Raw genomic sequence first — 20,545 nt, forward strand, 5'->3', positions numbered from 1 at the left:
ATGACTGATGACAGCACCACTGAGAAAGCAGCTTTTAGATCAATGTGGCCACATGCAAAACAGCTACTCTGTACTTTTCATTTTCTACAGAGAAGATGGACATGGTTGTATGAAGGCAAAAACCACATTCTTCACTCAGAACGTGCTACACTCCTAAAGCTTGTAAAGTGCTTTTGCATGCCAAGTCTGAGAAACTCCTGCAGCTAGAATATAAGAGGTTTCTAGATCACTCTACAGTACGTATTGCCTCTGAGTAATTAGATATATATGAGTGTATTACGGAAATACAAGGAGTCTTAACCCTACTAAGCCCGCAGACAACATGGTGTCAGGAGTGGGACTTTGACTGAGCAAACCCAGGTCTGAGTCCGAAGGAGCGAGAACATACCCAATTGAGCTGGAGTAATAATGGCAGCCTTTCAGATCGCACCGCCAGAGACGTTCGATTGTGCCAGCCCTGATACGTGGCCAGTATGGATCCGCCGCTTCGAACGATTCCGTACAGCTTCCGGATTAGAGGAGAAAGACGGGAAGATTCAAATTAACACACTGGTCTATGCAATGGGACCGAAAGCTGAAGAAATATTGAGTTCATTCACCCTCACGGAGGAGCAGGCAAAAAGCTATAATGAGGTGAGAAGCAAATTCGATACACACTTTCTAGCGCGACGCAACGTGATATTCGAATGTGCAAAGTTTAATCAACGTGTACAAGAACCAGAGGAGTCGGTTGATTCTTTTGTCACTGCGCTGTACAGCCTGTCGGAACACTGCATGTTTGGTGACCTCCACGATGAGCTCATCAGAGACCGCATTGTAGTAGGTTTGCGCGATGCGATTTTGTCTGAGACACTGCAGTTGGATTCTGAATTAACGGTGGAGAAAGCCATTTCGAAGGCTAGACAAAGAACAAATTCAGAGACTGATGACAAAAGAGAGATTTGATAAACAACATAGAGCCAGGGAACTACCACCATTAAATCATTAACCTGTTCTCCAGGTTAATCAGGAAAGATGACACGCATTCCACACCTGCAGTCGTGGAGGCGGTTCGTGGACGACGTCCCGTGGCGCAAACCAGACAAAGGAAGACTGCCTGCGTACACAAGGAGAAGAGTTCGTCGTCGGGTGGCAGACCAATGGCAAGAGATTCCTGCACTAGATGCGGACAGAAACCGTCACATGGTAGAGCTGCGTGCCCAGCAGTAACGGCAAAATGCCATAAGTGCGAACGTGTAGGTCATTACGCACGCATGTCTAAATCCAAACAAAAGATCGAAATCGTTTCGGATGCTAGCTTTGAGTCGGACGATTCCCGCGGTTATCTATGCTTGGCTGTTAGATCTATCGGAACTGTAACAGGTGCTTGGATGACCAACGCTAAGGTGAATGGGAGAGAGTTGAGGTTCAAGATCGACACTGGTGCAGACGTTACAGTGATACCAGAAAAGGTGTACAAAACAACCTTCAGCAAAGCTAAACTTCAACCTGTTACCAGACATTCACTACGTGGCCCAGGAGGACATGCATTAGATGTGCGTGGGAAGTTTGTTGCCAAACTCCAGGTCAAAGCGTTGGCCGCACAGCAAGAAATATTTGTGGTGAGCGGAATGACAAGATGTCTACTTGGCAGACTAGCCATTGAAGCTCTGCAAGTAATCAAACGCTGTGAGATAGTACAAACAGCTGCATGTAATCTGGTCAAGGTGGCTGATGTGCAAGCTGAATTCCCAAATTTGTTTAAGGGCCTTGGAAAGATGAAAGAAGAGTACACCGTCTGTCTGAAATCAGATACAAAGCCTTTTGCCCTGTCCACTCCCAGACGAATACCTATCCCCTTGATGAAGAAAGTGGAGGATGAACTGCTAAAAATGCAAGTGGATGGAGTAATTTCGAAAGTAGATCAACCCACTGATTGGTGCTCGGGAATGGTCATTGTTCCTAAGCCTAATGGTCGTGTGAGAGTGTGTTCATATGTCCAGACTCAATGAGAGCGTAAAAAGAGAGAGAATGGTATTACCTTCAGTAGAACACACTCTAGCTCAATTACAAGGCGCTCGTGTTTTCAGTAAGATCGATGCGAATAGTGGCTTTTGGCAGATACCGCTGTCAAACGAGTCTGCCTTACTCACGACGTTTAAAACGCCATTTGGTAGATTTTGCTACAACAGATTGCCATTTGGTATAACCTCGGCACCGGAGTTATTCCGAAAAAGAATGTCTGAGACACTCAACGGTTAGCCGGGAACTCTGTGCTTGATGGATGATATTCTGGTCTATGGGAAGACACAAGCAGAACGTGATCAACGTCTTCGGAAAGTCCTAGAGAGAGTACAACAAGCCGGTCTTACACTTAACCAAGAAGACTGAAATGAAAAAAGAAGAACCAACAGAAAGTACGGTGCAGCATCCACCTTCGGTACAACCTGATCTAACAACAACAAGAAGTGGTAGAGCTGTCAAGCCACCGCAGAAACTAGACTTATATTTAATGGGTGACTATACTGTGTTAGAGTTACACCAGTTTGATCTTAGATGTTTACAGAGCTGAGACAGGGGGATGTGGCATGTGGTATGTTAGTGTTAAGTTGCCTCTGAGTAATTATATATACATCAGTGTATTACGGAAATAAAAGGAGTCTTAACCCTCCTGAGCCCGCAGACAACATTGGGGACGTTTGAAACGGGGTCTGAGTCAGTCAAATGACTGGGCTTTGCCTTGTGGCCGTGTTCATACTAAAAATTTTAGGGTTTAGAGCTGGGTTTGGCATAACCATGCAATTACAATACATCAGGTAGGTCAGTAAGACAGGAATGTAGGCTAGAGCAGGCAGCCCTGCTGAAAAGTAGGGTTAGCTTGTTAAAACATTCCAGTTTATTCGTATCACAGCAAAAGCTCTACTTTGTGTTGGTCTGGCAGTTTTTTCTTTGAGCAAATAGAATCCACAGCACGAGTTGAGGAATTCTGTAGTGAAAGCTAGACGTTGACAGATTCAGGCAGCTGTTGCTGTTCTCCTGGAGAAGGCACTCGACGACGGAAGACTTGTGTAGCTCGAGACTGAGTCGAGTACAGTCTGCTAGAGTTCACACAGCCTATTATGACTAATTAGAGGCAACTGGACAAGCTCAACACGTGAGAACACACGTTGAGATACCACAGCAGGGTGTTATGATTAATCAGAGCAAACCCTGGAGATACAAATGTTTTTAGTACACGGCCACATGTTCTGTGTTGTGTTTGTATGACGTTTATAGATAATAAATTGATACATAAGTGACGTCTCTCGTGAGAAAGGACACTAGCACTCTTCTAACCCACATTCCTCCTTATTGTAATTGGTTATGCTAAACGGTAGCAAACCCAGCCCACTGGCTGTGTTCAAATAGTTAACTATAATGGGTTTGCTACTGCTTACCATAATCAATTACAACAATTAGGTCAGTTTACGACTGGAATGTGGGTTAGGCCTATAGTCCTTCCGAAAGGCAGGGTGAGCGTTGGGTTACCGCTTGTCAAAACATTCCAGTATATTCATATTCGTTGTAAGATTGCTGTGTTAGTGTGGCAGTTTTTTCTTAAACAAATTGAATCCGAAGCACGACTTGAGGAATTCTGTAGTGCAAGACGTTGTCGCATCCGTACGCATGTGGTCCTAGATCTGAAGAAGGCACGGAAAGCGGTCAGAATACATTTCAATTCTTGCGCGAGAGAATCGAGTAGCGTAGCTCGAGTACATGATGGGTTGCAGTCTGCTAGAGTTCACACAGCCTATTATATGACTAATTATAGAGGCAACCGAACAAGCTCAACGTAAGAACACACCTTACGCATGATAGCACAGCAGGGTGCTAGGATTGACGGCTATATTTATATGGACGAGGTGTTAAACGTTTTGTCACAAGTGATGTCTCTCATGAGAAAGGACACTACGGCTAGTCTGTGTTCACATAGACGAGGTGTTGAACTAAGTCTAGCTTCCATGAATGTATAAGCGTGAGGCTATAAAGAGGCAAGGTATGCGACGACTCGATCATTTGCTGTCCTTCTTCGTTCGACACCACTTCAGATGATGTCGTTTCAATTTGCGGCTTTGTTGCTGGCCAGTGTTTGTGCGTCAGAGGTCAGACGTGCGCTGTAATTGTGTGTGATTACGCTCCTAATGTTGCGTGATCTCTGATTTTGGCAGGTGGGAGCTGTGGACGTTGCTCAACTAATACAACGTTGCCTCAATGTACGTTCTGTATTGCACATGTCTTTTTATCAACTTAGACAGAAATGGAAGCTTTCACGTCGTCTTTTTATCAACTTAGACAGAAATGGAAGCTTTCACGTCGTGTACACGCAACATTCTTCAACTGCATGCACGTGTGTGTGTGTGTGTGTGTGTGTGTGTGTGTGTGTGTGTGTGTGTGTGTGTGTGTGTGTGTGTGTGTGTGTGTGTGTGTGTGTGCGCGCGCGCGCGCGCGTTCGTTCGTGCGTGCGTGTCTGTGCGTGTCTGTGTGTGCCTCTGTGTTTGTGTTTATTATTAAGTATCTCTTGTCTATTGCAGTCTTGCTCAAGAGTTTCATAAAATTGAATGTCTACTGTGTATTAATTAAACTTGAAAACTTGCAAGTTTGTATTGTATTTCAGTGGCTGTTAATTGTTTACAATTTGCAAAGAAACAGATCAATTGAATAGCCTAGTTTCTAGCTTGCAAATTTCTATTTTGGGTTACCTCGGTTGCAAGGTTTTTGCTAGACTATCATCTCTGAACAAATGAATATGCAAGTGTACAATTACAATACAGATAACTAGATAGCGAACAAAGACGATTATTTTAGTACTGTACATGCTAGGACATTTCAGTTCTGTTGTAGTTTCAGGTTCCCTACACGTCTAGTCCGTGTGTTGCGTCAAGAGAGAGCACTCTGCGTTACGACTTTGATACCAAAGAAGTGGAAGTAAGAGCATCGATCACGTTAATTCACACAATCAGTGATATCAGTCACTTGGCAGGTATGTGATGGCAGTGACTGGAAATCCTTAGGAAGTGGAAGTGGCACCAAATTGGTTGACAGCAAATTGGGTAGCAGCAAAGACAACCCTGCGCCTGGATGCAGACACATTTTTGAAGCCGGAATAAAAGTCAGTGGAGTTTATTGGCTGTTGCCACTTGGTGCATCGCAACCCTTTCAGGTGTGTCTGAAATTAACTTTTTTTATCAAACTAGCTCATTTGATTACAATCTAACGGTTTTGTGATTGGAAGGCCTACTGTGATCAAACAACAGAAGGAGGCGGCTGGATGTTGCTGTATGCATACAAACATGTAAAACATGTAAGGGATCCGGTTGTCGTGAGTCTCCCTACAGATCCCGATGGATATTCTCATCAGCTTCTAGTTAATCTTGGCATAGAACGAGGGTTTGTCTTTGTCGTGTGCTTGTTTGCTTTGTCTGATGACGCTATACATTGCTATTTTTAGTTGGGCTCGTGAGCTGAGGTTCTACTGCTCCACTTCAGCACACAATCGTGTCATCCATTTTAAGACTACCAATAACAACATTCTAAACAGCGCGTATGATGGCAAACGGCACTACACAGTCAACGATTGGAAGTATGAACTAGTCATGTGTATAGATCGTAAAGCAGACCTTTACCAACTCATTATTGATTGTATAATGTAGAAGTAATAATGCGCTGCTAGCTGGACATTCCGCTAATCTTCCTGCTGCAACCACAGATATCTACGCTACAGGACAGGCAACTCCAGGATTTACTGATTTTCCGTTCTATAAATCTGGTAGTTATCACTGGGGTATTGCTCCTGGTTTCCACAGATTTGAATGCGACGATTATGCCGACTTCAACCAAGCAGATACTCTTCACCGTGTGTTTGTGCGGGAATGATTCGATGAAGCTAATGAGGATGCGTGTGCAGCATGAAACTGAGGTGGTAGTACTACTGGCACTTGTGTTACTCTATCTAGGCAATGTTACGCTGTGTTACTCTAAGCTGCCTAGGGTAGGTATTGTTGTTTGATGGTAGTATTGCATTTACTACGTCTGAGCCGAGTGTGGTAGATAACTCATCTGTGATATAATAATAGATAAATTCTTGTTCACAACTGCCTACCAGTCAGCTAAAACTAGCTATCACTTCGGTATAGTTTGGAGAGGCTACGTGGTCTCGTGTCTGTCTTCGCTGCCTTTCGTACATCTACGCCTTGATCGAGATTGTTAGCTAGATGCCTACCTTCTCGACGATCGCGTTAAGCGCCATCTTGTTCTGTCCCGTACGTGGCGTCATGTCCGGAGATGGAAGTGGACCGTCCCTACGCACGCGGTGCGGCGGGACGGACGGGCAGATCGACGCGCCGACGTTGCCGGACGGGTGCAATTTCGACTGGCTCGCACTCGACTCGGGTGGGCTTTGTTCCGTCGCGAAAGTTGCGTCATGCTACACAAACGGGAAGTGGACTCGGGGCGGGGCGGGTTCAATTACTCTGTTCGCGTTCACTGTGTATTTACAAAAATCGCTATAACTTCTGAGAGCCCGGATTTCGTCTAGACGCTAAACATAGCATGTAATAGGACACACTCAGAAGGATAACCATTAGTCTACTAAAATAACGCTATGGCTAAGATATGATTACAGATAAGTGGTCACGAAAGCAGATGCCATGTCAATTACTTCATTACTATTAATTACTCTAGTGCAAGGCTTCATGCGTTGAGCAACGCTTGGTCGTGTCCGTCTGAGCTTGGCTGGTCAATGTAAGATCACTATCAACTCCATCACTTCGTAGTCGTGCAACAGCTCTACGATGTCTTTCCTGCATTCCATCTTTTTTTAGAAATTTTATTCTTTTTTCTACGTGTTTGCCGGTATTGCAAGTCACAGTAAAACACGTTCGTGTCAGTAACAGTAAATCCTTACTCACACCAGACAAGCTATTGATGTCGTCATCACTTGGTACGTCACAGGCAATTAGCTAGGTGTTTCTAGGCCAACACGGGTGCTTCATTACGTAGTTCCAGATTCACAGTGAACGCGAACAGAGAGTAGTCTCGCGTTATCCCGCTCTCATGGCAAGCGCCATTTTGTCTCATCCTGTGGAAGTTGCGTCATGTCCGGAGACTGGAAGTGGACCGTACGTACGCACGCAGTGCGGCGGGACGGATGGACGGATGGGCGTGCCGACGCTGCCGGACGAGAGCGAAGAACAAGAACGGACTGAGCTAAAAGTATCTAACTAAATATAAATACACTGTACATGTAGAATTTTGTCTTCTTCGAGACAAAGCTAATCCACAAAGAACCGGAGAGTTTCTATATACTTAAAGACAGATTTGTGAAATGTTTTAGTTTATCGAGTTGTAAATCTCCAGCCCAGCTACAGCGCTGCACCAATTAGCGTACAGATCTTACGTTAGTTTTCCTCTGCATCCGGGATAGTCTAGCAGAACATAGGATTTGGTCGCCTTCCTGCGTGCGCGTTAAGGGGTTTTTAAAAGACAGATTGGTGCTAGTAGTAGCGTATGCCAGATTAATTAATAATTTATTAGCTAATTATTTTACACCGAAAGAAGCGACCCAAGGAAATACGCGCAGGTGACCGGAATGCTTCTAGCTAATTCTAGCAGTTGTTTAAAGTTGAACGGTTTCTCATTGTTTGTCTTAAAGCCCTAATCGTACTGAGGCGTGTGCCGCGCCCAAGCAGGGCGTGAGTGTAAATGAGCAAACAGGCGACAATTCGATCATTATTGCTGCCCTTCTCCGTCTGACCGGTGACCAGTTCCAGATGAAGTCGTTTCTAGCCGTCGCTTTGTTGCTGACTGCTGTTTGCGCGTCTTCTGAAGAGTCTCAGAATCCATCGCCAGAGGTCAGATGTGCGCTGCAAATGTGTGACATTATTTTCTCGCTCTTACCTAGCTATACTGGCAGGTTGGAGCTGCAGCCATTGCTCAAGTACTAGGAGGACGCTGCAACAACGTACGTTCTCTAGTTAATGCACGTATTTTTTATCAACCTATTGTGGCTCAGTGAGCTTGAAAACCTTCATGCGTAAGTCTTTGTTGTTACAGAGTACACACACCATTAAGTTAATTGTTATCTACATACACGGCTCTCGGGAGCCGTTGTGGCTTGTAGTTGTATCAAGATATCGCGCAACTGCTTGCTTCATCTAGCTCGACAAATGAATTCTTCTGCAGCTAGTATGCGGCACACGCCTAGGCCAAACAGTGTCTAATCGACTGCAAACAACGTACAGATTAAAAACGGATCCGAATCGAGTGTCGATTGGGCCGTCCTATGCTCTAGCGAGACCACGGGCAGACGTAACCACAATATTACAACAGCTTCCTCTTCCTGAAGCTAGCTAAGTAATCAGTGATGCCTACGGACCGATTGAGAGTAGACAAAGGAACAATTGTAAACAATTTTGAGCGAAAGCATCAAGGAAATCTGATTTTGCCTACAAATATTTGGGCCCGAAAAGGAAGCGTGACTAGACGAGGACATCTGCTGATATGCTACTTGTACCAGACTTAGAGTAGCTGCACCGGAAGAAGACACTCTGGTACAGCTTCCCAAGCTTCAGCAATGACATACGGGGAACGGCAACGCCCTAAGGCTGATTCAATATGCGACGGAAACGTGACGCATCGTGACGGATCGTGGCGGATCGTGACGGCTCGTGCTTTCCGTTCCGATAACTACCAATCCCGCGCTGCGCGCTTCGCTGATTGGGTACAGTACCTAATCATTTCCTGTTGCGGTACGTCGACTTCCCGCCGGAAAAATAGAATCGATTCTATCTGTCCATCAACGCTCCGTCAAACAGTCCGTCCGTCGTCCGTCTTGAGAGGCGCCTTTGATGTGGTTTGACGAATCGTGACGGACAGCTCTCCATCGCATACTGAACCATTCTAGGTCTCTAACTCCGGAAGTTATACTTCGTTTACAGTGGAAGGACATTTTGTAACTAAAAATTAGAAAACGTCAGTAACCTGGTAGTGTACGTACAAACAGTCTAACGTGCCGACAGTATGACTTCGTCTCTATAGAGGCCACAAAAAACCATAGGCGTAGAAACCGGGCACTGGGGCAAGTGCCTCATCAGCTGTCAAGTGACCTGCTAATATTGAAGGATGACAGACGTAGAAACTGCTAGCACTGACATGACATACAGTATTTAGTACTGCACTAACACGTACTCTAAACTTTGGTTTCTTGTTTTTTTGCTGTGTGTCACCCTTGATAGGGTACAGTTTTGAACCATCCACATTTGTTTGTTTATTATTGCTGACTTGAGTAGCTGTTGCTACCAAAATACTTTAATATTTTTGTCTATTGATAATTTAATTAATTAAACGAAGACAACAAAGAGTCAACGTAGGCATTATTTGTCAACATTTGGAGAACCACAATGTTAGCTAGAGTTGGGATTTCTTCTGTTCCCACTTCTCATGGATGCTCTTCTTCATTCTGTTTTCTACTCAGATGACATAAAGCTTAGCTAGCTGTTTACACAAAACTGAAAGCCTAGAGCCAATCTTGTACCTGTTTGAAGGTGTTGCATAATATGCAAGCTTTTAATTAGATAAAAGTCTAGCAGACAAATGACCTACAGAATACAGCAAGTCGCTAACTACTAAATAAGTTTTAATTGAATGTTGACTGACTAAAACTTGCGAGTTTGTATTGTAGTTCAGTGGCTGTTGTTCCTCGATTCTAGAGAATCATTTCAATTACATGCATTTTTGCAAGTTTGTATGTACATTAATGTATGTACCAGGGTAGGTATACATTAATTGTCAGTCATCAATACTCGGATGGTCTCTAGAAAGCAATCATTTTTGAACAGATGAATATTCAGGCCCGTAGGCTGGAATGGTCGAGGGGGCTTCGGACGAGCCGCCCGATCAGTTGTGTAGGTTTGCTTCTGATCCATCTAATGTACTGCCACATTGTAAGCGAAACGCGCCTACTATTGTAGAGTAACTAGCACGTGCTATATAATAGAGAGTGAGTGTTTGATTGGCCATCGATCCTCGTGTCTCCCAAGCTTCGTAGCCTACAATTGGTGGAGAACCACCAGTGTGAGACTTTTTGTTTGAGTTTGGTGGGCTTCTTACACCTTTTATTTAACTATGTCAAACTTGTTTTTATATAATTGCTTTAATGCAATCCCTAAACACATTTATCCTCATTATTATAAATGTGTTTTAGTTTTAGTGTATATATAATTCCAAGGCCAAAAAGACCACGTGATGTGCTGGTGACGTCACTGCTTCATTTTGGTTTATGACGCACCCGTGCACCACTTAGACTACGGCTATGATTATTGCTTTATCTATATATTCAAGTGTACACATAAAACATAGCTAACTACATACCAAACAAAATTATTTTAATTAACAGTTCTTCTTTTAAATTGCTCTAGTTTCAAGTTCCCTACACGTCTTATTCGTGTAGTGAGAAAACCGAGGCAACCCTTCGGTACAACTATGATACTAAAGAAGTTGAAGTAAGAACAGACAGTCGGCACGTGATTCGCGATGGGTGATATATCAGTCACTTTGCAGGTTTGTGATGGCAGTGATTGGAAAACCGTAGGTACAGCAAGTGGCAGTAAATTGGGTAGCAGCAAAGACAACCCTGCGTCTGGATGCAAACACCTACTTGATGATGGAGTAAAAGTCAGCGGAGTTTATTGGATGTTGCCATCCGGTGCGTCGCAGCCCTTTCAGGTGTGTCTGAAATTTGCTGTATTGATCAAATTGGCTACAATTTAATGGGTTGTTTGATTGGAAGGCATATTGTGATCAAACAACAGAAGGAGGTGGCTGGATGTTGCTGTATGCATACAAACATGCGAAAGGTCAAGTTAATCCACTTGTTGTGGGTCTCCCTACCGATCCCAATGGATATTCTCATCAGCTTTTGAATAATCTCGGCATAGGACACGGGTTTGTCTTTGCAATTATATTGAGTGCTTGTTATTGCCTCTGATGACCGCGTGTACCTTCTTAGTTGGGCTCATGAGCTGAGGTTCTATTGCACCACTTCAGCACACAGTCGTGTTATCCATTTTAAGACTACCAATAACAACGTTCTAAACAGTGCATATGACGGCAAACTTCACTACACGGTCAATGATTGGAAGTATATACGAACTAGTAAATTACCAAATTCTTTGTATATTCATTGATTGTTTTGTTATATTGTAGAAGTAATAATGTGCTGTTATCTGGACATTCTGCCAATCTTCCTGCTGCAACCACAAATATCTTCGCCACTAACCAGGCTACTCCAGGATTCACTGATTTTCCGTTTTGGAAAGGTGGTGTTTATCACTGGGGTATTGCTCCTGGTTTCAACAGATTTGAGTGTGATGATTTTCCTGGCAACGTCAACCAAGATACTCTTCATCGTGTGTTTGTGCGGGAATGAAGCTATTGACGATGTGTGTGCAGCATGAAACTAGAGGTTGGTGATGTGCAATACCACAGTCATGCTGAAACTATCATTACTATATGGTATTGTTTGTTTGATAGTATAGTATTACATTGAGTATGTCTGCGTGGCTAAGCGTACTGTCTCTACGCTGTATTTTAATCAATTTTGTCCACAACTATACTGTGTAGTACTAGAGCTCATAACTACAGCATGTACTCTGTGCGCAATGTCATGTGAACAATCTTTATCTGCCAAATATTGCAACATCAATACTACACTTCAATCCAAGGCATAAACATCTACTCGAAATGCTGTACCATGAGACCACAAAACGAGTTTTCCCACGAACCTATAGAACTCCTTCGCCGTCTACTTTCGTAAATCTCCGTCTTGTTCGTGTAGACGTCTACTCTTCTAGGGTTCCAATAAACCTGGAAGCGAAGTAACATCCGTAATCACAAAGCCATCCATGACCTAATGAAAACTAATCACGCTGCATGCCTAGGAATGCACGTGTAGCTTGTTCTGAGTTGTCTACACTAACGCGTCTCCATGCATACACAAGCAGTAGCTTGCAAAGCGTTTGCAAAAACAAGGAAACGGCCACCAAACGGGAAACAAAACTCTATAGCGTGTGTAATGTAGACCATGCATGTGGTGTTTGGCATATTGAATGACATTGACATCTAAAGTATAAGTTGTGTCCATGGTGAGTAGGCGCTATGTAAAACTGAATATGAGGACTTATCTAGTATATTATCAGACAGAGAAAATTTAGTAAGCTACATCTATATAAGAAGTTGATGAACGATCGAAAGAGTTTGAGACCATAAACACTAACCGAGGTTTGCAAACTATGGAAGGAATCCTTCAAGGTGTACCGGAAGTAGTTTGCTATATCTAGACGATACTTTGGTCACGATAATGAAGAGTCTAGTTCCTAAATACTGTTCATACATACAACATTTATTCGCGCAAAGCGTTAGCACTAGAGTGTATACTATAGTGTCATTGTGGATGGTGTTCACGTCGTTGTTAGAGTAAATACTCTTTGTAAATATCATGCAGTATAAAAACTCTATCTAAGCAATCAAGTATACGCAGAAACAAAGACAACTAACACAACACAAGAAAACTGTTCTAAATACAAAATTTTCTTTCGTTAATAAGTATGACTTATTCACGTCTAACTGGGTGCAAGTTTCAGATAGTGAATTTTGTCCATTGCTCGTTTGCTCTTTGCGGAGCTTTGTGAATGTGCTAGGGCACAGAGCACGAACGAATTGAGTTGTTGACGTGAGGCAAGTGAAACTTCCCGACAGTGAGGAAACGGATGTCTCAAACATGAGGCAAAAGTTGCTAAGTTCATTCTTGGTGTGCAATCTCAAATCGATCCCTTCCAATTTGTTGTGCTTTATACCCAAATATGTCAAGCTAATAATCGCAAATTGACAATTTAGTCAGTAAACCGTAGAAAAATTAATTATATATTTATAGTTACTTTCTCTGTATTCTTCTGTTGCTCGCAAGACTATGCTGACAGAACGCTTCTCTTCATCCTTTTTCCATTCTGCTGACATGCCACGACCAAAGCACGTCGGGTAGATGTAAGGATGTAGAAAACCCTTGACTGTCAACACGATGATTGTGACCGTGATATCTCCAATTTTATTAGCCATATTTTCTAGTTTATTAAATTAAACAATAAAATATAAAATAATTATTTTATCTCTAGGAGAAAACGATAATTTAGAGCAATAGCTTACTTGAATGGCAGCCGGCTCTCCGTCCTCATTCTTTAGCCAACCTTTGGCACCTTTGTTTCCTTCTTTTTCATAACGTGCTCGATGGAACTAAAGATATAAATATGTACACGTGTAAAGGTAGTATCAACAAATTCAAGTTACCAAACGTAATAATCCATCCATTTGTATTAATCGTGTCAGCATGCATTTAAACCGACTTATCTTACGTAACCAACAGTTAAAATTAGTGTCGTACCTCGGAGGTTAACGAATAAGAGTGATTGCAGAATGCTTAACTGGCAGTGCCCACTGGCTGTCTACGAGCTACTAGACTGTTGCTCTCAAGTATTTCTCGTGTATTGCTCATGCGCAAGAGGCACCAATGAGCTTTCAAAGTATGATGTGAGTGGAGTTCTCTGGCTGATGGCAATGATCTGGAGTTCCTTCATTATGACTGTGGTGGGATCAGCCACGGCCCGCGTTGGGATAATTGTTGCTGCTCGTACACGTTCACTGAGAACTATTACTTAGTCTGGTAGGCAAACGTTTAGAGGACGTCATCTTCAGAAGGATCTTTATGGTCAATCGATGCTGATAGGCAAAACGAAGTGAGACGTCGCTGCCATTACTAAGTTGGGACTGGAACTCGGAACGATGCCGAAGGCGCCCCCGCCACGTGTGTGGAATTGGGGCTTCCCCTAGAAAATGAGGATGAGACAAAATCTAAGGCAAGCTCAACGCACGGTTGCAGAGCTTTGTTGTATCTTCTTCCAATTGCGCGCGCGTTTGTCTAAAGCTGGTAGAGATTTTGCCTCATACGAGATAGCAGTATTTTCTTCCACGTTTCATTGACGCTTTCGGCATGAGATGCGTTTGCTAGCTAGGCTCAGAATGCAAGAAGTATGACTGACTGGGCACGCCACCAAACTCGCCATTCTGCTTGTCTCTATAGCTATAGATATCAATCGATCGCTAGTAATGTCTACAGACCCTACGTACAGAATCTATTATGCATGCGAGGAGTTAGGTGGTACCCTTTTGTGACGCACTCTAAAGACCCTTGTGTCTTGCCAGGGTCCGAATTATAATTAAAGACCCTATTGACGATCCTGCATGAGTGGTGAGTCCAGTGACTCTGTGAAGACGTGACCGCCCACCCGTGCAAATATTATAAAGATAGTGCGTGTAGGCGTTCCCTGTATTTGCCGCCATTTTAGAGGGCAAGCTTCCGTATTTCTCTTTGCGACGGCGGCTTGTACACGACATTTCAAAGACGTTTTGGCTGTGTGTTAGATAGCTATAATACAGCGATAATACTAATTGCGAAAGATTTAAAGCAAACTTTATCTGTGAATTCGCGAGTTTGACGTGATTTCTTAGTCTGATGGTCGAGTGCGATATAGCTAACTTGTCTTAAATTCTTAGAAAAGAGAATAAATGAAACAGAAGTCTCCTTATTTTAGAAGCCTCTCTGTTGAATAGTAACTTAATATACTCGGCTATTGCTTTTGGGTGTAAAGAGTCTTCAACAACAAATACAGCAGCCTAGGGTGGTGTGATTTTCAATATAGCTGACTTCGTCTAATGCTTTGTAGAATTTGTCTAATTCTGCTTCTGAAGGTTCGGGAATGTGGCTTGATTTAGTGCTTTTCACTCCTTTCTGCTTCTTTGTCTGGGATGCATTCCTGGCTAGAGAAATCGATGTCTTGAATGGAAGCTGGTGCCACCTATTATATAGAGATATTTACAAAGCACATTACAGTTTATGGTCATCGTTGAAGCTGAATTGGTGAAACCTCAGTTGGTCCCTCGATCCTGCTTTTAGGAAATAATCACCGTCTAACATTCCTTCCAGGCCTATAGCACAATGCCTTAATTAAACTTGTCTCAATAAAAATCAAGTTTGATTGTTGATTTGATTATTAATTCTATTAATTAGTATACAGAGACCTACCTTTACTTCTTCTCTTCTAGATAAACTACATGTAGGTGTGTTATCATATACAACATCATGTCACTCCAATTCACACCGGGAATGACTTCTGGCTTTTCTGTCCACAGTGTATATGGATCTGTTTCTAGGCCTGCAGTTACAACTTTCTCCTCGTATCGCTTCTGCGATTCGACGGAGAGGCATCTAAAATAAAGAGAATTCTGTTACATAATCTTTATTCTAAGAATTCAAGATGAAGTTAGCAATATTGCACTCGACCATCAGACTAGGAAATCACGTCAAACTCACGAATTCACCAATAGAATTTGCTTTATATCTTTCGCAATTAGTACTATATATATCGAGCCCGATTATCTAACTAAGACACAATCGAACATCCTTTAAATGTCGTGTACAAGCCGCCGTCGCAAAGAGAAATACCTGCCGAGTACGGAAGCTTGCTCTCTAAAATGGCAGCAAATACGGGTACAACAGAGAACGCCTACTCTCCACCCCTGCACGCACTATCTCTATTAATGTAATGCTTAATTAGCATTCCATTTAGATTATATTACAGATGTACAACGAAAGTGAGTAACCTAATTTTTATAGAGATTATACAAAGTTTCTAAGTTTTAGGTGCAGGGTCGCAAAAAGAAACGTTTATCACGTATTTCCAAAGCCCTAGCTTGTATGTCAGTGAGATAATTATTGTTTAGACGTAGATACTGTCTAAAACGCGTCAATTATTTAATTAAATTAACGAGTCAAATCGCACGTTGTATTGCTGTATACCAAACTAGCACAACATAACCCTGCATGCATGGGTCTCAGTCATTCTGTGTTCGCAACCCGCCGATACGTCATGCTTTAGACGGTAACCGCTCAACCGATCATCATAAAATTTGGGATTAAACAGAGCTCCACTCAATAAACTTCCTTTAGTCCCATACACCTTCCCCCACCGCAAATAGGTATCTAGTAGCGACCGATCACGTTCGTCAGCTTCGCGAACACTGGACTTGCATGCTCACAGTATACGTCTGCACAGCAAAGACAAACACTCAATTACTACAAATTAAGCCCGGGCATCCGAAGGAGACTACAAGGTAGGAGATCTAAAGCTTGACCATCTAGCATCGCACTTTAGAAAGAAAGGACTGTCGCCGATATATGGTCGGATAATTCCTTCGGCATTAATGATGATATGTAGGCCTGGATCCAGGAATTTTTTTAAAAAAGGGGGTTGATCTGGTAGCAATTATTTATAGCATTATTAATTTTCTTTTTCTAGTAAAATTATATGAAATTATTGAATCACGCCTATTGGAAAAGAGGGGTTTAAACCCCCTTAACCCCCCTCTGGATCCGGCCCTGCTTATATATATATATATATATAGAAGGAGTCTTGTGTCAATAGACGACATCCTGTAGTCTGAGAAGTCAATTCCCCAGAACATAATTAATGGAAGACTGATGGCGGTTTTGAATAAATAGAAAACAAAAGGTGTAACTCTATACAAAGAAAAATGTCAGTTTGCCCAAGAAGAAGTAAAATTCTTAAGACATATCATCATAACGCCGAAGGAATTATCCGACCCTAGCAAAGTCAATGCCGCGAGAGAGCCGCAAGAGAGCCTCGCTACAAAGAAAAAGTATACGACGATTTCTTAAAACGATAAACTATACCATCGACCTATAATATATACAACAGTACAGTACACGTGTTTCCACAACTAACAACACCAACACGCATGCGTCCCCGTGTCACAATCTTTCCCCTACATGAAAGTTAAGAAGAGTAAAAATATCTACATGCCAGCTAAATGTAGTATCCATGCATGCAGTTCATACATGTACATGTATAGTCTTGTAAGCCAAGGTGGTCGACGGCGCTGACGTTGCGGTATCACGCGGACGGCCCTCTTCTTCTGGATGATCATGAGATCGACTTCGAGGTTATGCACGACAGGAAGTATCACCGTCATAGGTTGCTGAGCTACAGTGTTCTTTTCCTGTTGCCCAGTGGAAGCTGTTGCGGCCGGTGCTTGCGGTCCTTGCGAGGGTAGACGGATTCCACTTAGTTGCGCCTCGGTTGGACGGCCGGCGGTAACATTTTTTCAATCTGTTGAAGTGGACGCGTTTACTGCGGCCTCCTTGCGGCAGCCTCACGCCATGCATAATTCTTGTCTGCATGAGTATTTAACAGAAATTAGTACGTCTTGCCAATTTCGGCGACAGTCCTTTCTCTAGATAGTGAGGTGTTAAATAGCCAGACTCTAGATCTCCTACCTTGTAGTTCCCTCCAGATGCCCGGGCTTAATTTGTAGTAATTGGGAGCTTGTCTTTGCTGTGCAGACGTATACTGTGAGCGTCGACCATGCAATCAAGTCCCGTGTTCACAAAGCTAATCGGTCGCTACATATATAACTAGTTGCGGTGGGGAAAAGGTGTATGGTACTAAAAAAGGTTTCTTGAGTGGAGCTCTGTCTAATTCCAAATTTTATGATGATCTGTTGAGCAGTTGCAGTGTATAGAGCATGCATAACGTATGAGCGGGTAGCGAGAATGACTGAGACTCATGCATGCAGGGTTATGTTCTGCTAGCTTTGGTATACAGTAATACAACGTGCGATTTGACTCGTTAACGCGACTTAGACGGTATCTATGTTTAAACAATAATTACCTCCAAGGGCTTTGACGGAGATAGAAATACCATGTATCACGTGATAAACTTCCTTTTTGCGAATCTGAACCCAAAACTTAAAAACTCTTTAAAATCTTTATAAAAATGGTTTACTCTCTTTTGTTGTATACATTTGCAATACAATCTAAATAGAATGCTATTTAAGTATTACATTAATTAATTGCACGGGTGCGCGGTCACGTTTTCACAAAGTCACTGGACGTACCACTCGGGATCGCCAATAGGGTCTTTAATTATAATTGGGACATTGCCGTACCCTGACAAGACGCCAAAGGGGTCTGTCAGAAAAGGGGTATCCCCTAAGTTAACCCCTGGCATGCATTTTAATTCTGTAGGGTTTGTAGACATTATTAGCGATCGATTGATCTAGATCTCGCACTTGTCGTGAGCTTTGGCTTAGTAGTGGACATAATTTGCACCGCGCCTTCGTTAGGCATCTAACTTGCCACGTGAACTTGATTGGTCTGCTGTATTGATGTGTTTGAGTGCTACCAATGGAATTTGCCCTGCGAAATGGTGCAGCGATCGAGTTTGGTGGCGTGCCTAGTCAGCCATACCTCTTGCATTCTCAACCGATCGAGATCCTTTCGCCTAGCAAACGCATCCCAAGCAGAAAGCGTCAACGGAATGTGGAAGAGACTACAGCTATCCCGTTTGAGAGATTGGCAAAATCTCTACCAGCTACAAAGGCGAAATGGGAAGAAGACACAACAAACGCCCATCGGTTCTACAACTGTGCGTTGAGCTTGCCTCATTTCCTAGGGGAAGCCCCAATTCCATACAAGCAGACCCCTGGCGGGGACGGCTTCGGCATCGGCATCGTTCGGAATTCCAGTCCCAATGGCAGCGACTTCTCACATTCGAGTTCGTTGTCCCTATCATCGATTGACCATAAAGATCCTTCTGAAGATGACGTCATAAATGTTTGCCTTCAAGAAATGCCACAATTTCTCAGTGAACTACAACAACCCAACCCCGAGACTGATCCCATCACAGACGGTGACGCCATAATGAAGAAACTCCAGATCATTGCCAACAGCCAGAGCACTCCACTCACATCATCCTTTGAAAGCTCATCGGTGCCTCCTGCGCATAAGCAACACGAGAGAACTACTTCGGAGCAACAGTCTCTCGTAGACAGCCAGTGGATGTATACGTCTACACTAACACTGCCAGCTAAGCCTCCTGCAATCACTATTATTCGTCAACCTCCACAGGTACAACATTAATTCTAGCTAGCTGTTGGGCAAGGTACGCATGCATGCAGTCGGTCTAGATGCATGCTGACTCGATTAATTAATACGTATACAAATGAATTGATTTTAACTTGAAGTTGTGTATATGTTTTATCTTTAGTTTCATCGAGCACGTTATGAAAAAGAAGGAAACGAAGGTGCCAAAGGTTGGCTAAAGAATGAGGACGGAGAGCCCGTTGCCATTCAAGTAAGCTTATTGCTCTAAATTATCGTTTTCTCTTGTATAAGATAATTATTACAAATTTTATTGTCTAATTTAATTAGCTAGAAAATATGGCTTATGAAATTGGAGATATCACGGTCACAATCATCGTGTTGACAGTCAAGGGTTTTCTACATCCTTACATCTACCCGACGTGCTTTGGTCGTGGCATGTCAGCAGAATGGAAAAAGGATGAAGAGGAGCGTTCTGTCAGCGTAGTCTTGCGAGCAACAGAAGAATACAGAAAAGAGTAACTATAAATATGTAATTAATTTTTCTACGGTTTACTGACTAAATCATCAATTTGCGATTATTAGCTTGACATATTTGGGTATAAAGCGCAACAAATTGGAAGGGATCGATTTGAGCTTGCACACCAAGGATGAACTTAGCAACTTTTGCCTCATGTTTGTGACATCCGTTCCCTCACTGTCGGGAAGTTTCACTTGCCTAACGTCAACAACTCAATTCGTTCGTGTTCTGTGCCCTAGCACATTCACAAAGCGCCGCAAAAAGAGCAAAAGCGCAATGGACGAAATTCAGTAATTGCACTTTGAGGCTTGTACCCAGATAGACGTGAAAGGTGCATATTATTAACGGGTGAACATTTTGGATTAATTAAAAACGGTTTTCTTGTGTTGTGTTAGTTGTCTTTGTTTCTGCGTATACTTGATTGCTTAGATAGACTTTTCATACTGCATAATATTTACAAAAAGTATTTACTCTAACAACGACGTGGACACCATCCACAATGACACTATAGTATACACTAAAATATTCTGTCACTGTATACTTCTAGCTAGTGCTAATGCTTTGTAGGAATAAACTAATGTTCTATGTATTTAGACTCTTCATTATTGCGCAATATATATATATATATATATATATATATATATATATATATATATATATATATATATATATACATACATACATACATATATATAATATTTGTATATAATACAGATAACACAGATAACACATATCCGCCCGAAGGACGGAAGCACAAAGAGTCTAAGTCGCAATATCGCAATAATTAGGTAGATAGTCAACAATCACGAGGTCAAATCTGTCACTAATCATTCTTGAGTTATACTGCCAAAAACCAACAGATAACTGTTCATGAAATTGCCTGGAAGCTTGGCTCAGAGACAAGCCAGATGATAGAAGACTTCTTTACAATTGGTCTCAACACCTCCAGACTATGTGCAGGTCACACTCCGTATGATTCCACCACAAGAAGGTAGAACAAA

General features: G+C 42.6%; 3 protein-coding genes across 3 annotated transcripts; all 3 read left to right on the forward strand.

The window, feature by feature from the left end:
• The first annotated feature begins 2,371 nt into the window (after positions 1 to 2,371).
• Positions 2,372 to 6,057, forward strand: LOC134191569 (uncharacterized). The gene is made up of 9 exons (XM_062660191.1): positions 2,372 to 2,495; positions 2,546 to 2,572; positions 3,562 to 3,680; positions 4,188 to 4,232; positions 4,861 to 4,944; positions 5,000 to 5,179; positions 5,252 to 5,406; positions 5,468 to 5,599; positions 5,670 to 6,057. The coding sequence occupies exons 1-9, from the start codon at positions 2,372 to 2,374 to the stop codon at positions 5,890 to 5,892; spliced, it is 1,089 nt and encodes a 362-aa protein (XP_062516175.1). The 3' UTR covers positions 5,893 to 6,057.
• Positions 6,058 to 7,742: 1,685 nt separating this feature from the next.
• Positions 7,743 to 11,627, forward strand: LOC134191246 (uncharacterized). Its single transcript, XM_062659845.1, has 7 exons — positions 7,743 to 7,868; positions 7,931 to 7,978; positions 10,434 to 10,517; positions 10,576 to 10,740; positions 10,805 to 10,959; positions 11,024 to 11,155; positions 11,221 to 11,627. Exons 1-7 carry the CDS (start codon positions 7,788 to 7,790, stop codon positions 11,441 to 11,443), a joined length of 888 nt encoding a protein of 295 aa, XP_062515829.1. The 5' UTR covers positions 7,743 to 7,787; the 3' UTR covers positions 11,444 to 11,627.
• A 6,625-nt stretch (positions 11,628 to 18,252) lies between these two features.
• On the forward strand, positions 18,253 to 20,109 carry LOC134191433 (uncharacterized). Its single transcript, XM_062660052.1, has 4 exons — positions 18,253 to 19,051; positions 19,191 to 19,277; positions 19,355 to 19,542; positions 19,610 to 20,109. Exons 1-4 carry the CDS (start codon positions 18,329 to 18,331, stop codon positions 19,836 to 19,838), a joined length of 1,227 nt encoding a protein of 408 aa, XP_062516036.1. The 5' UTR covers positions 18,253 to 18,328; the 3' UTR covers positions 19,839 to 20,109.
• The last annotated feature ends 436 nt before the right edge of the window (positions 20,110 to 20,545 follow it).

This window comes from Corticium candelabrum, chromosome 15 (assembly GCF_963422355.1).
Source record: "Corticium candelabrum chromosome 15, ooCorCand1.1, whole genome shotgun sequence".
Taxonomy (NCBI): Eukaryota; Metazoa; Porifera; class Homoscleromorpha; order Homosclerophorida; family Plakinidae; genus Corticium; species Corticium candelabrum.